The sequence below is a fragment of the Bubalus kerabau genome, chromosome 10 (genome assembly GCF_029407905.1).
Source record: "Bubalus kerabau isolate K-KA32 ecotype Philippines breed swamp buffalo chromosome 10, PCC_UOA_SB_1v2, whole genome shotgun sequence".
NCBI classification, from domain to species: domain Eukaryota; kingdom Metazoa; phylum Chordata; class Mammalia; order Artiodactyla; family Bovidae; genus Bubalus; species Bubalus kerabau.
In genome coordinates, this window is record NC_073633.1 from 97247870 (window position 1) to 97264952 (window position 17083).

General features: G+C 40.3%; 1 protein-coding gene across 21 annotated transcripts in view; it reads right to left on the bottom strand.

Annotated features, from left to right (window-relative positions):
* CEP128 (centrosomal protein 128) overlaps positions 1–17083 on the bottom strand; it is a 605049-nt gene that overhangs the window by 292498 nt on the left and 295468 nt on the right. For 20 of the 21 annotated variants that reach the window (XM_055538802.1, XM_055538807.1, XM_055538799.1 and 17 more), the window contains 3 exons: positions 16226–16876; positions 9357–9521; positions 4740–4781 (listed from right to left, as the gene is read on the bottom strand). In XM_055538802.1, the coding sequence (XP_055394777.1) occupies positions 4740–4781; positions 9357–9521; positions 16226–16876 (858 nt within the window). The remainder of the gene's footprint in view (positions 1–4739; positions 4782–9356; positions 9522–16225; positions 16877–17083) is intronic. The other variant, XM_055538795.1, reaches the window with a different exon arrangement.

Sequence of the window (17083 nt, forward strand, 5' to 3'; positions counted from 1 at the left end):
TTCTGTCAATTCTCTGAAAAAGTAAGGACTACTCTGGACTTAACAGCTATCAGGGAGAGATTCAGTTAAAAACACTTTACAAATAACAAATGATAAATTTATAATTTTGCCTTCAATTTGACCATTTTATTATTATTTTCATTGTTTGTTTGTTTGTTTTTAATTGGGAGAAACCTGACAGGAAATTATTCATAGTATCCTAGTTAGTGTTTATTTAAAGTGTCTGGTTTAAAGTTTGCCCTCAAATTAATATGTGGAAGTTATAGCTTTAGTCTATTCACACGATGTAAAAAAGATGAAGCACCAAAGAAAGAGTATAGATTGCCTAAAAATGGCCTAAAGTGTAATCATTAAAATAAATGCTACAAGTCAACAGCTCCTTAACTTCTACTTCTTTCTCGTACTTGTGGGGGAGAAACAAACAAAAAAACAGAGAATTCTGCCTGCTACTATTAAGGAGTTCTTGGTAAAAAATGTAAAACTGTGATTTTAGCAGAGTGACTATTTTATAGAACAGATATCTGACAATCATATACATTTTTTCACCTCATGAAAAAGAACAATCCTAAACAGATGGTCAAATTAGAAACAAAACAAAATTAAACAATGTTGATTCATTTTTTCCAGTCACAGATATCTTTTATGTGGAAATATCAGGTTTTAATTAGACTTTTCTAAAAAAATTACTGATGACTTCTAATCCAAAATTTATACAGACTAAAAACAAAAAAGAAAGGATATGGTAATCTTTTGACTATAAAAACAACAAATTTAAATTCAACACTAAAGAAATCAATGAAAAGACAGAAACGTGAGTCATTTTACTGGCAGTAAATAAAGGGGAAAATACAAGAAATCTGTGTTCATATCCTGTTTCCAACACAAGCTGTGCAATGTTGGGCAAGTCACAATACTATGCTCTCAAACTCAGTTTCCAGCTTATGTAAAAATGGCATCATCATTACACTTGCAATATGAATTATAATGATCTTTTTAAAGATCCACATTTTATACAAGAAAATTATTTCTCAAGTGTTTTTAACCGATACAGCCATAGCTTTAAATTTGTTGCTACATGTCACTTCACAAACGATTTAAATAACGGATTTCATGAGAAGGAACAAAACCACATTTCTGCAAACCCTAATCTATTCAATGCTTACGTTCCTGTGAACTGCAATTGCCTTAGATTGCCTCACAATTCATCTCCTAATTGTTTCACTGCAGCTACTCACATCTCCCGAAAGAACTAATAATAGAAAATGAAGTTAAAGTATAACAATGGAGAAAACCAAGTATCATATGAGTTAGTTAAGCATCCCAGATAGCCTACGTAATCTATAAGCTGATCAGAAATGGTTCTGTAGAGACCCTTTTGACTGGAAATCCCTTCATTAGGATTATAAATCCTTCAATTGGGCCCTATTTATCAAGTTCACTGCACTGCTTGGAGAGCAGGAATCTCTGGGATATAAGTCATGGGCTTTTTTTCACTGGGGACATATTTTTGTACTGTTTTCTTGTTTTTATTTCCCCCAGACTGGCCAACACATAGACACTCATTGAAGGAGAGGGAAAGGAGGAGTGGGAAAGAGAGGGAGGGAAGGGGAAAGAGAGAGAGGAGGAGAGAATGAACAAACATCTATAGCCACAGGTCACCACATTTTTTATCTACACATAAACAGGTAAGCAGGGCTTCCCAGGTGGTGTCTGCCAATGCAGGAGCCACAGGAAACACAGGTTCAATTTCTGGGTCAGGAAGATCCCCTGGAGAAGGAAATGGCAACCCACTCTAGTATTCTTGTCTGGGAAACCCAAGAAAACCAAGAATGAACAGAGGAGCCTGGCAGGCTACAGTTCATCAGGTCGCACAAGAGTAGAACATGACTGAGCGACTGAGCACGCACGCAAACATATGAGCATGTATGCATACACATTCGTATCTCTTCATCCACAACTTACTTATACATTACCTACCATATGTCAAGCTCTGTACCTAATCTTGGGGATAGGAAAACAACCATGATTTGGTTCCTCTCTTCAAATAGCAAACATAATTACAAACCCACCCTCCTGTTTGTTCAACAGGAACTGCCAGCTCTTCTCAAGTTGACTCCTCCTTTGTGGACCATCATCTCAAGTGATTCAACACAGTTCTGGCTCAAAACGTCCAATCAACATAGTTCTGCAGTAAGTCTTATTCCCAGTTCCCTGGCCTGTTGGGAGCCGAGTTAGGCATTACTGACAAAATAGACGCATGGCCCTAAACCCCCTCCCTTTGTTCTGTAGGCACGGACCCGGAATGAAGGAGTTAGGCTTTGTGATTCTGACTTGTTTTTCCCTTTCCTCGGCTGAGTTGACTGAAGAGAATATTAAGGTGCTTATTGTTTTTGAGAGGAGCATGAGAAGGCATAAAGCCTTCTGCAGCTGTTCTCAAAGAATAATTCATAAAGTTAATTACTGACATTTGTTCAAGGACTTATACAAAAAAGTGTTCCAGGGTGAGCACACAGGCCGCAGCTTGAGGCCATTGGAGGGATTGCTATCTGAAGCCCATTTGTGAGAAAAGTTTATGGCAAAGGAGTTTGCTGAATTTAGGGCTTAGGAATAATTAAAATAGTTAGAAGCTAAAGATTTAAGGATTGCTGTAATATTAGCATATTCTACTATAGCTTATAAAAATTAGGGACTTTAGAGATATTATTAGGTAGAAGCCCTTTCTAAGAAATAGTGAGCTTAGGATACTAGGGGCAAACAGGACTTAGATAAGAATTAAACTGAGGAATGTGGTATGCAGCCCAGACATTAGCACGAGTTAGTGTATTCACAAGGACACACGAGAAAAAGTAGATAAGAGAATCGCTGAGGAAGGAACTCCTTTTGAGGGGCAACAATGATTTTTGGAGACAAATAAATCTGGGTCCATGAGGAACGAAAAATATCAAACCTCTGACCTAATGCTTTCGTAAAAGTATAAAAGAAAATCATAAGCTTGAAATAAACAGGCAGCCCAACAAAACTGAGAGGCTGCCTCAGTTTCCCTCTCACCAACACTGCTCACCCCTTCAGGTTGAATCCCTGGCTGCTGGAGCTGGACTCCGGCACTGGCCCTTAATCCTTAACATATCATAAGTAGTTAATCAATGCTTGCTGATTGGTTTATTGCTTGGCTGAACCATTAACTGGCATCCACTTGGTAACTTAACAATAATAAAATAATGGCAGCTGCTAATTGATAGCTGATCAGGTATCAGACACTATGCCAAGCACTTTAAATACATTTTCACATTTAACTCCATTAGAATTTATTATTATACTGGTTTTAAGGATGATATAACTGAGACTTTGAGTTTTAAGCAACTTGCCTAATGCCACATGGCTAGAAAATGATTTAAACTGAACATTCTGTCCACAGCCATCAACACCTCACTACCTCTGAAAGAGAAAGGCCCTATCTGGATATAACTTGATCCAATGAAGTTTTGATTCACAGCTAATTATACTAAAAAAAAAATTAGGTGAACAAAAACAGCTAAGTCAATCAAAAGGATACAACAATCATGTAAATAAAATATATTAAACAAAAGCAAGCCCATAGGCTATGTGTGTATGAGTGTGTGTCTCTGTATTCTTAAGAGTATTTACCATTTTAGACTTTAGATACCTTTTCTTTGCATCAGCACCCATTATCAGGACTTGACTATATATTCAGTAGTTTTAACAATCAAAAGGGATATTGCTTTTAATGATCCCACTATAAACTTTCAACTGCAGACCTGCATCTTATCCCCAGCATCCAGCAATGCCTCCCACATACTAGACGCTCAATATATAGCAAAGGACTACAGGAATCCCCAATTATCTGAGGGATACATTCCAAGACCCCACCAGCGGATACCTGAAACTGCAGACAGTACCAAATCCTTTACATGTTTTTTTCCTACACATCCATCAGTTCAGTCACTCAGTTGTGCCTGACTCTTTGCAACCCCATGGATTGCAGCACTCCAGGTTTCCCTGTCCTTCACTATCTCCCAGAGCTTGCTCAAACTCATGTCCATTGAGTTGGTGATGCCATCCAACCATCTCATCCTCTGTTGTCCCGTTCTCCTCCTGCCTTCAGTCTTCCTCAAGATCAGGGTCTTTTCCAATGAGTCAGCTCTTCCCATCATGTGGCCAAAGTATTGGAGCTTCTGATGAATATTCTGATATTCTGATGAATATCAGTCCCTCTGATGAATATTCAGGGTTGATTTCCTTTAAGATTGACTGGTTTGATCTCCTTGCAGATCAAGGGACACTCAAGAGACTTCTCAGGCACCACAGTTCAAAAGCATCAATTCTTCAGCACTCAGCCTTCTTTATGGTCCAGCTCTCACATCCCATACATGACCACTAGAAAACCCAGAGCTGTGACTATACAGACCTTTTGTCAGAAAAGTGATGTCTCTGCTTTGTGAGCAGAGTGATGATGCTCTACACATACATACCTATAATAAAGTTTAACTTATAAACCAGCACAGTAAGAGATTACCAATAGTAACTAATAATGAAATAGGACAACTGTAATGATACACTGCAATAAAAGTTATATGAAGGTGGTCTCTTTATCAAAATATCTTACTGTACCATATTCACCACACTTCTGGTGAGGATATGAGACATTAAAATGCCTACATGATGAGACAGCGTTAAGCTACTACTGACCTTCTGATGATACCTCAGGAGGAGGATCTCACCTGCTTTGGGTGATTCTGGGCCATCAAGCCATGATGATGTGGCTGGTTGGATGTTAGCAGCAGATTGAGATAAGAGGGCATCCCAGGTGGAAAAAAGTGGAACAGAGGAAGATTTCACCATGTTACTCAGAATAATGTGCAATTTAAAACTTACGAATTATTTGTAGAATTTTCCAGTTAATCTTTCTGCACCGCAATTGGTCCAAAATTGGTAATTTCAGTAATCTGCTGTGGCAGGTAACTGAAATTGTGGACAGGGAAACCACTAAGGGAGGCTGGGGAGAATCTACTATACAACAACTAACTCCAGAAACTGTCGACTGAAAAAAACGTACAACATAAGAGTTAAGCTTTATCTGGGGCAAATGGAGGGCTGCAGCCTGGGAGACAGCACCTCAGAGAGCTCTGGACAACTGCTCCAAAGAGGTAGGGGGCAAAGTCAATACATATGCGGTTCTGGTGGTGAGCACGGAGTTCATGCAATCAAACATTTATCTTTGCAAAGGCTTTCTGCTAGTCACAAGGAGCTGATGTCACCATCAAAGGATTTAGGGCTTTTCTAGATATGAGCAGGTGCAAGGATTGGGTTCATAAAATCAGCTCCTGAAAATATCTAACTCTCTGGAGACCTGTTCTGCCAGTTTTCCCAGAGCACAGCGTGCCTCCTCCCTGATCTCCACCTTGAAGTCCCTTAGGGAGGTATTGAAAGTCAGCAGCCAGAGCAGCACGATTTAATCCTTACAGAGGAAGATGACAAGGGCAGGTGACAATTTGTAGTTGACAAAAACTCTGTTCTAAGGTAAATGTTCTATGTATTTACTTATTTATTTAATTTTGGCTGTGCCATAGGGCATGCAGGATGTTAGTTCCTCAACCAGGGATCAAACGCAAGCTCCTTGCAGGGAAGGAACGAAGTCTTAACCACTGGACCACCAGGGAAGTCTCGAATGTTCCATTTATATGAATGCACGATACTGCATATATATCTGGAACATCACAAATATAATAGTGAAGAAACATTTATTCTAAGCAGAATAAGGTAACCTTTACACTTTCAATGTATCAAAAACTTCTCTACTATTTCCTAAATGCAAATAACTAAATATATAACACGTTAATACAACTTTCTGGCTACATTTTAATTACGAAAAACTTGGAAAATTAAGCATTATCTCCAAAGCAAGTATACCCTGAAAACAGATACACTAAATATTTGTGAACATTAGACATAATGAAAACAAAGTATGACATAAGAGCTAAATTACAACAACTGTCAAGGTTGTAGGCCTAAATTTAGCAACTTAAGCACATTTAATCATAAACACGAAGTTCACTTAAATTTTATTTCCTTGATTTTAACAATTACTAGAAAGGTAAATATATATACAGAAATGACAGAGGAAAAGAAGAGCAAAGCATGCAAGTTTCTTCTAGAGGTTTATGCAGAGTTTTATGACACCCTACGCCTTGATAATTCCTATATTACAGATGTTAGTTAGTAACACTTATCAAGAATAGGATTCATCTGGCCCAGTCTATCCTGCCCTATCCTATTATCCAAATGCTAAGAGTCCTTTCTCTATTTGACTTGTATCACACTGGAAGGCAAATCCTTTCAAGAAGCTGGTAAAGACACAGGGATGGTTGGATGGCATCACCAACTCAATGGATACGAATGTGAGTAAACTCTGGGAGTTGGTGATGGACAGGGAGGCCTGGCATGCTGCAGTCCATGGGATTGCAAACAGTTGGACACGACTGAGCAACTGAACTGAACTGAAAGGCACAGAACACAAGTTTAAATATTCTATCTTCTATTCTTAGTTGACACTTTGCCACACAAGTAGTGACTTGATGAAAGTCCCTAGTATTCTACCCTATGCCTGATACATAGTGTGCATGCATGCTAAGTCAGTTCAGTTGTGTCTGACTCTTTGCGACCCTGCATGAGGAGAAGGGGACGACAGAGGATGAGGTAGTTGGATGTGATCACCGACTCAATGAGCATGAGTTTAAGCAACTCCAGGAGATGGTGAAGGACAGGGAAGCCTCGCGTACTGCAGTCCATGTGGTCACAAACAGTCAGACACAACTGAGTGACTGAACAACAACATGGACTGTAGCCCGCCAGGCTCCTCTGTCCATGGGATTCTCCAGGCAAGAACACTGGAGGCAGTTGCCATGCCCTCCTCCAGGGGATCTTCCCGATCCAGGGATCGAACCTGTATCTCTTATGTTCCCTGCATTGCCAGGTGGGTTCTTTACCACTCAGTTCAGTTCAGTCGCTCAGTCCTATCCGACTCTCTGCGACCCCATGAGTCGCAGTACGCCAGGCCTCCCTGTCCATCATCAACTCCTGGAGTTCACTCAAACTCACGTCCATCAAGTCAGTGATGCCATCCAGCCATCTCATCCTCGGTCGTCCCCTTTTCCTCCTGCCCCCAATTCCCCCCAGAATCAGAGTCTTTTCTAATGAGTCAACTCTTCCCATGACATGGCCAAAGTACTGGAGTTTCAGCTTTAGCATCATTCCTTCCAAAGAACACCCAGGACTGATCTCCTTTAGAATGGACTGGTTGGATCTCCTTGCAGTCCAAGGGACTCTCAAGAGTCTTCTCCACCACAGTTCAAAAGCATCAATTCTTCAGCACTCAGCTTTCTTCACAGTCCAACTCTCACATCCATACAGGACCACTGGAAAAACCAGTGGTCTTGACTAGATGGACCTCTGTTGGCAAAGTAATGTCTCTGCTTTTCAATATGCTATCTAGGTTGGTCATAACTTTCCTTCCAAGGAGTAAGCATCTTTTAATTTCATGGCTGCAGTCACCATCCACAGTGATTGTGGAGCCCAAAAAAATACACTGACACTGTTTCCACTGCTTCCCCATCTATTTCCCATGAAGTGATGGGCCCAGATGCCATGATCTTAGTTTTCTGAATGTTGAGCTTTAAGCCAACTTTTTCACTCTCCTCTTTTACTTTCATCAAGAGGCTTTTTAGTTCCTCTTCACTTTCTGCCATAAGGGTGGTGTCATCTGCATATCTGAGCTTATTGATATTTCTCCTGGCAATCTTGATTCCAGCTTGTGCTTCTTCCAGCCCAGCATTTCTCATGATGAGTCTGCATATAAGTTAAATAAGCAGGATGACAATATACAGCCTTGACATACTCCTTTTCCTATTTGGAACCAGTCTGCTGTTCCATGTCCAGTTCTAACTCTTGCTTCCTGACCTGCATATAGGTTTCTCAAGAGGCAGGTCAGGTGCTCTGGTATTCCCATCTCTTTCAGAATTTTCCACAGTTTATTGTGATCCACACAGTCAAAGGCTTTGGCATAGTCAATAAAGCAGAAATAGATGTTTTTCTGGAACTCTCTTGCTTTTTCAATGATCCAGCGGATGTTGTCAATTTCATCTCTGGTTCCTCTGCCTTTTCTAAAACCAGCTTGAACATCTGGAAGTTCACGGTTCACATATTGCTGAAGCCTGGCTTAGAGAATTTTGGGCATTACTTTACTAGCGTGTGAGATGAGTCCAATTGTGCGGTAGTTTGAGCATTCTTTGGCATTGCCTTTCTTTGGGATTGGAATGAAAACTGACCTTTTCCAGTCCTGTGGCCACTGCTGAGTTTTCCAAATTTGCTGGCATATTGAGTGCAGCACTTTCACAGCATCATCTTTCAGGATCTGGAATAGCTCAACTGGAATTCCATCACCTCCACTAGCTTTGTTCGTAGTGATGCTTTCTAAGGCCCACTTGACTTCACATTCCAGGATGTCTGGCTCTAGGTGAGTGATCATACCATCGTGATTATCTGGGTCGTGAAGATCTTTTTTGTACAGTTCTTCTGTGTATTCTTGCCACCTCTTCTTAATATCTTGTTCTTCTGTTAGGTCCATACCGTTTCTGTCCTTGATCGAGCCCATCTTTGCATGAAATGTTCCCTTGGTATCTCTAATTTTCTTGAAGAGAGCTCTAGTCTTTCCCATTTTGGCTTTACCACTAGTGCCACCTGAAAAGCCCCAATATACAGCAGATACACCCCAAATTTTACAGAGTTACTGATAGGAAAGTAATGAGTCTGTTGGTAATGTTCCAAGGTTACCAACCTTCTTAAGCTTCAGTCTCTGTAACTTCAAAAATGAGCCTAATAGTATCAATTTCATAAAATGACTATGAGCATGAAGAGTGCCTAGTACAGAATGACCACTTAACCATTACATATTTTATTTTGAACCATGGTTTCCTCATGGGTTAAAGGGATCAATAAAATCTAACTCAAAGAGTTGTGTGAATTAAATGAGCACACATAAATCAATCTGTTGGCATAAATGCTTGCCATAGAGTAGGTCTTCAATAAACCATAACTCCTTTCTTTGCTACCTTGCCTATAAATACCTATTTTAAGATCCATTAGAAATTTAAAATAAAAAGTATTAGAAGGTTACTTGTTGTTGACAGAATAAAAATCACAGCATCCTAATAAACTTCTATGACTGTATCTGGCACTGATACAACTTTTCTATGAAAGCTGAAAATTAGCATTTATTAACTTCTATGTTCTAGAAGAAATGCAAATAAGCCTTTTCAATTAGAATCCATCCACGTTTTTACCTTTTCTTCTAGTTCATCCTTCAAACACTGGTATTTTAGCTTCAATCGTTTGTTCTCATTTTCATTCTGGGCTAATTCCTCTGTCAGCCTGTCACACTGTGACTTCAGCTTCTCCAGCTGACAACGCTGGACTTTTGCCATATTCTTATCTTCTAAGCTCTCTGCCTGAGGGGAAAAAAAAGGAGAAAAGAGAAAGTCCACTGGCCACAGCCAAACTGTACACAAGACAAATTCCACGTTATATCAGTGGGCAAATACTTGGAGATTTTGCTACTTCTAAGCATTGCCACATAGACAGACATGCAAAGGAAACATCCTTTCCGTGTGTTCAAGCCCTGCTTAGCACTAACTGGGCAACCAAGTAAGTGCAAGGTACTGTACTAGGTGCTGAAGATAACAGGCATGAACCATAAAAGACACAGATGCAACAATCAAGTCTGACAACAATTAATAAGAAGCTCTTAATAATGGTGTAAGCAGGGGGCTGTGTAACCCAAAGAAGGGACACTACCTGCCAAGAAATGCCCCCACAAGGACACACTGTGGCATATCACTGCCTGATCAGTTTCCTTTTCTATAAGAGGAGCGTCACAGTGTTCCTTTTCAAGCTACCTCCTCGTCTTCTGTGAAAGAATTGTGTGCTTTTTTGTGCAATGTAATTATGAATAGCACTCTTGTGGGGTTAAAAAGATTATGAATCGCAGCAGTGAAAAAACTATAAACAACTAAGTATGTAAAAGAGGTTTACCAGGGATTATTTCAGTACCAATAATGCAATAATGTGCCTGGTTTTCGTTTATTATTTGAAATATAACCAGAATCAGCTTTAAAAAAAAAAATTAGTAATTTCCTAATATTATTAGGAATAATGTGTGGAGGGGATTCAACAAAGATTTGCCAGGTATGTGAACTTAAATACCTTTGAAAGGACAACAATGAGGATGCTTACTCTATGTCAGGCATGGCATTAAGACCTTTTTGTATTGCTTTTCCTCATTTCATCCTCACCACAACCTGACCAGGGAGATATTATTCCTGTTTCCTTTTTTGAAACTCGAGCAGAACAACACTAATAATTCTCCCAAGGGGATACAGTGACCATAACACAGCCAGGATTTGAACCCAGAAATTCTCTCTGCTGCCCACGTTTTCAGCTGCTCTGCCTTACTACCTTTAAAAGGTACATACAGCATAAGGTTTGAAAAACCAGCTGGGTACACTTGCAACACGGTTAGTACAAGTTACAGCCACGAGTTACTGACAGCCTGTAAGTACCTACATAGAATCTGTTTAAAATACATTGCAATGCCTCAAATATATTTGCTTCTTTCCTTTGTATACGTTTACTGTATGGATTTAATTAGGTACATGGGAACATAATCATGGGAAGTAGTTTCCCGAAGGGAAGACATTGTGTGAGTTTCAGACAAAATCTCCATCTTATTCACCCAACAAAATTCAGTGAAGACCTGATGCCACTTTGAGTTAACAAAAGAACTGATCTTTTTTTAAATTAGGAATCCTGTGTTCACTATCCAAAAATAAATTTTCAAAATAGAGTCTCCCACCAGGAAAACTGTTCCATTATGATTTTAAGCTTCAGCAGAATGCCTGGCTGTTCTTTGTGTCTTATAGAGAGCATGGGTATAGACAGTCTTGCCCTAAGGCCAGTGGTGAGCTGGGCCAGCTCACAGAGACTCTCAGGGAGCCGCTGTGTTCAGCTCCCAACTCTGTGTCCAGTGATGATGTTTGATAGCTTCAAACCAGTCAAAAGGGGGCTCTTAAATCACTGAACCTGGCAAATGCTACAGATCAGGGCTCCCTTCTTTGCCCCTGGAGAACTTGTTTTAGAACATTTACCAGAACACTAATACCTAGGTTTGACGAAGAACTTATTTCTTTTGGTGGTCTCATTATTATGTTTACATTTCATTTAGGGTTTACACAGTGATGTCACTCACAAAAACCCTGAGAGAGAGAAAGACGTGACTGTTCCCGTTCTACTGATGAAGTACAAAGAGGTTAAGTAACTTGACAAAGATTATATAGCCAGCAAATGGCAAAAATACACAACTCTACTCTTGGTCTTCCGATCCCAGTAAGGGCTCTACAAAATTATCTTTGTTGAAATCATCTTGAGGTGGTAACAGCCTTCAAATAACTTTCAAAGAGCCTTCAGATACTAATAGCAGCAAGAACATTTCATTATAATATTTTACATTTAAATTCAAAAAATAGGCATGAGAAGGGTAGGTCTTGATGGGGAAAAATATATAATTTGTGCAGAGAAAAAAAAATGGGTAATGTATCAGCACTTACTAGACTCAGAAAAAGTGATAAATTAAGGTGAAGCCAAAAGAGAAACACAACATTTACAGAGCTATTTATGTATAGCCCTCTTGTACATAACTCGACATATTAAATCTTTGATGATGACCACTGCTATCAACTATTTTTAATAATATAAATGAGTCAAAAGTACAGGATTATATTAATAAAACAGCATGAGGTGGGGTTATCCCTCATGGGTGATTTCAGTTTAAGAGAACAGGACTGAGCTCTCACAATCCCTGGTCTCCTTTTAAGCACATATGCTGCTGCTCTTGTACCACATTGAAGAGTGACTACAAAATCCCTCATCTTAGTCTTCCAAATTAAAAACAAACTAACTAAAAAAAAATCTAAGCAGCTAATACCTGCTGCCTGTCCCTCTGGAGAGGTATGAATACACCCCAAACACACCAAAATATAAGGCAGCCTAAACGTACGGTACATCCCAGGGATGGGGGAGCCTGGTGGGCTGCCGTCTATGGGGTCGCACAGGGTCGGACACGACTGAAGCGACTTAGCAGCAGCAGTAGCAGTGGTAGCCACAGACCGCTATGGAAACAGAGGAGCAAGAGATTTATCTCAGCCTCAGTTGAGATATATCCATCTTCAGTGAATCCATAAGAGAGGTAAAAAATTAACTGAGCCTTGAAAGGTTAGGCACCCCTTTTCCTCCTGCAGACTGGGGGAAAGACGATCTGGACGAAGAGCAGGCAGTGAGAAGTCGGTGTAGGAAATGGTCTTCCGTTTGTATGAGGCCAGCTGGGGAACAGAAAAAGGCTCCAAGTGTGAACAGCTCAGGTGGGACCACATCAGGGAAGACTGGACTAGATCTGAGACTTTGTTACTGAGATACTAATGGTTTTTGAAGGTTTCTGAGCAGGAAGTGATACACTTGGATCAGTGTTCTGAAAGAGGCAACACAGGTGGTATCTGAAGGCTGAAAGGGAGGAGTTGGGGGTAGAATGAGGGACTAAGGGGGAAGTAGGGAGGCTCCTCAGAGCTGTGTCTCACGTCTCCACAGTCCAGATCAGCAGGCTGCAGTCCACTTGCTACTATGATGCATGCTATATTGTTCATATGCCAAGGCATCCAGGGGCAAATGCAGTTTCTGTCAAGCAGGCTGTACCCCCTGACTTCACCTCCCTCTCAAGAAAGCATATTTTCCGTACAATGTGAGAATGAGGTTTTTACACAGATGATCTTAAATCTGTAAGGGCTGATTAAATTATTACCAACTCCTGCTGGAATGCATGTTTATCACACAACTACAATAGTGATGATGAGAATATGAAATATGTCAGTAACACCAAGAAGAAAAAGAGGGTGCAGTTTCAACATTCCCAGGAAAACCAAAAGTTCCTTGAAAGAACCATTTCTCAATCCATGACCTAACAAATCATGACATACACATCCTCGTGCAAAAACGCCGCCTTCCATTGAGATTCACACTATTTCGACTCTGCCTTCCTGGTTAGCAGTAGCCAACCGACCAGTCATCCTCTTCACTGACGTTTTTGGCGTGTGACCCGTTAACACCTTCGCAACAGCATCATGAACACCCAAATATCTACCCAACAAACTAACATCAAAGTTATTTGACCCATTCTCTTCCAACCACCTTCACCCACATTCCACAATGGCAACTCACTGCATTACCACTCGCCTGGACCTCAACTCTGAAAATCTAAGCTCCAGTCGAGGAACTGCTACCAAACAAGCAGCCTGCGGTCATCGATTCCTTTCCCTCCACTCTCTCATTCCCTTGTCCGTGACACTTCTTCAGTGGTAGCCACGCGGGAGCACATTACCTGCTCCCAGACTGGCCTTGTGCGGTTGGTACCAGCCTTCACATCGACAACCTGAGTCCATCCCTATCGACCTTCCCTAGCTTACTGAGCTCTTTCAGAACCTTCAGAGGAAGACACGCCCTGTCTCCTGCTGAAATCTACCCACTTTGTTATTGATCCAGCCCCTCACATCTCCCCACAGACCTTCTCCCCCCATTTGTGACAAATGGAACGAACACATCATTTAGTTCATCTTTTAGCCTGTCTGCTGCACTGATACTCACGACTATACTCTTCTAAAATGTCCTCCTTAGGTTTACAAGACACCATTCTCTTCTGGTTCTCCTCCTGTGTCGCATGTGGTTCTGTGTTCTGTATTTCCTAGGAACTCTTCTCAGTTTAGTCGATTCTTCCCTTAAACAGTGGTGTTCTAGAATTTCATCCTCTTCTTTCTCTTTGCATAATGTCATCCAAACCCTGTGATTTCAACTACCAACAATGGGTTACTAGCTCCCAAATATCTAACTTGAATCTCAACTTACTCCTCAACTTCTAACCCATTACGTACTAAACTGTTCCACCTAGACTTTCATGAGTAGGCTTAAGGTCTCTTCCACCTAACTCAACAACATGCTGAGAAGCTGGATTTGACATTACTCTCTCCAAATATGTTGCTCTGTCTATATTATCCATCTGGACAAACAGCTTCATTATCCAACTAGTCACCCAAAACTAAATCTAGCCAGTCTAGAGTCTAAATCTTTTCCAGTACAGCAATGTAGTTAAGAACTCAAGTATCTGACTACCTTAGTTCAAGCCCTACCTCTATTACTCTCCAGTGTAAGACCTTGGAAAAGTTACTTCTCACGTCTGAATTTCTTCACTGGAGAGAAATTAACATCACACAATCTACAGAGATGATGTATTAAATGAGTAATACACATAAAGTTCTTACAGTAATAAAACCAGCACAACCTAAGTGCTGAAAAAAATGTCTGCTAGTATTATTATTGTCACAACCAACAAATCAATATATGATATGTATTTTATTTTCTATATATGTATTCATATATATATGTGTGTATATACATGTATATATATATATTATATATATGCTGCTGCTAAGTCACTTCAGTCATGTCCGACTCTGTGAGACCCCATAGACGGCAGCCTACCAGGCTCCCCCATCCCTGGGATTCTCCAGGCAAGAACACTGGAGTGGGTTGCCATTTCCTTCTCCAATGCATGAAAGTGAAAAGTGAAAATGAAGTCTCTCAGTCGTGTCCGCCTCCTAGCTACCCCATGGACTGTAGCCTACCAGGCTCCTCCATCCATGGGATTTCCAAGCAAGAGTACTAGAGTGGCTTGCCATTGCCTTCTCCGAGATATATATATATATATATATATATATATATATATGTGTGTGTGTGTGTGTGTGTGTATCAGATCAGATCAGTCGCTCAGTCGTGTCCGACTCTTTGCAACCCCATGAATGTATTCTCTTCTCCATATCTCTGATTCTGCTTTTGCTTATGGACTCACCAACGCTGAAAGACTGTTATGCCATACTTCACCAATATCAAAAGATACAATTTTTTCACATTTTACCTTCTCTGCCTCGGGATGTTATCTTACAGTTGACAGCATGTCACATTTTCATAGGCGTTAATATGTTTTCCTAAGCACAGAGCAATGATCCACCTTACAAATAACAGTGTCTTAGGCTACATGAAATAGAATGCAGGCCTCTTACCTATTTCTTCCAGCTTCCATTCTGCTCTGCCCACCCCAACTTAAATAACTCCAAATTCACTACTGCCAGTAGACTAAACAGGACTAAAGAAAAATTAATAAATTAGCTGAAAACATTCTACAAGTGCAGCTTAATTATAGTTAATAATTTCATCTTTGTCACAAGCATTTTTATGGTAGTTGCATTTCAAGGAATTTTGAGAAAAAATATAATTAATCTATGTATTCACCTATTCAACAAGATATTTTTAATGTTCCAGGAACTGGGCACTAGGGATATAGTTGTAAACAAGAGTCAAATCCCAGTCCTCATGGAATTCTCATACTAATAAAAGGAAATTAAAAAATAAATAGTATGAAATCTATATCATATGATGATGCATAACTAAAGCAGGAAGGGGGGATAGATTTATCACACTCCTGACAATCATGTTGTGAGATGACTCCCCTGCATGTGATAACTGCTAACATAATGATATATACATCTTAGAAATACTTCCTCAAATCCAAGATCTCAATTACGCATTTACCCAGGCAATTCTGACTTGGAAAAGAAGGGGTAAATCTCAAAAAGCCTTGGGTCTGCAAAACCCACAGGCCGATCCTCATTAGTTACCATGTTAATAGGGGCCATGGTTACAGCTTCTATGGCCTTGACAAGTCTTTGCCTTTTATATTTTAGAAGATCATAAATGTTGAATGTGGGCGCATTTCAGGCCCATGACTCACTGCCACCTCTGTCTGCCTTTCCTGAACTCCCCGAACAGCTAACCGTTCTTTTTAAAGGGTTTCAGTCCTCTGCAATAGGTGCTCCCAGGTGGCCGCTATAACTCATTTCAACCTGGCCGAACAGGCACGAATAAGCCTCTTTATTGTTAGTTTTATCTCCCCTTCAGTGCTTGGGAATACAGAACGATCTCTAAAAGTTTACGCGTTATTAACTTCATGAGCCACCAGAAAATTTTCTCCAGTATCATCAGGATAACTCAGCGCAGGTACCTTCAGGGTCCTAATATGATTCTCAGCCTCACTCTTTTCCTTCTTGAAGTGCTTCATCAGCTCCTGGATATTGTGTTCGTGTTTTGTTTTCACACTCTGCAATGACGATGTGAGATCTTCCAGCTCCTTCTGGTGAACATCTCTTTCGAGCTTTAACTGACTAATGATTGTAGCTGTTTCCTCATCTTTAGATTTTGCTTGTGTCCTGAGGTCAGAAAGGCTCTTGAGGACCTCTTTCCTGGCTCTCTGTTCCTCCGCCAATTTATTTGCGAGGTCTGCCCGGATGGCACTCAAGTCCTTGATGGCCTCTTGCATCTCAAGAAGTTGAGCTTTGTCCTTGGCCTGGCTCTCCTTCAGCTCTGCAATCTGTTCCTCCAGGTGAGCTTTCTCAGCTTTCAACTGGCTTTGAATCTTATTCTGTTTTTTCAATTCACTTTCTAGCCTATGGATGGTATCCAGGGAATCCTTGACTTCCAGTTCAAGATCAGCTTGATGAGACTTAACATCACTTAGCTTCTGCTCCTTACAATGAAGCTCCTCCTCTTGAAGGGCACGCTTGGTCAGCACATCATTCAATTCCTTTCGGAGATTCTCTATTTGTTGCAGCGCTGCATAAAGCTGACTTTTCAGTTCATCCTTTTCTTTTTGAATCTATCAGATTAGGAACAGAAAGCAAAAATTACTGTAAAATTCACCATATACACTGCCAGAAAACGAAATAAAGTTTAAGCCACAAGGAGAAGAAAATGCCATAAAATAATACTTTGTATTTTTTCTGGTTTTAAATAAAAAATATTTTTTAGGCTAGAAAAAGGCAGAAAAATACAATTGCTCTGAAGTAGTACCACACTGAGATGT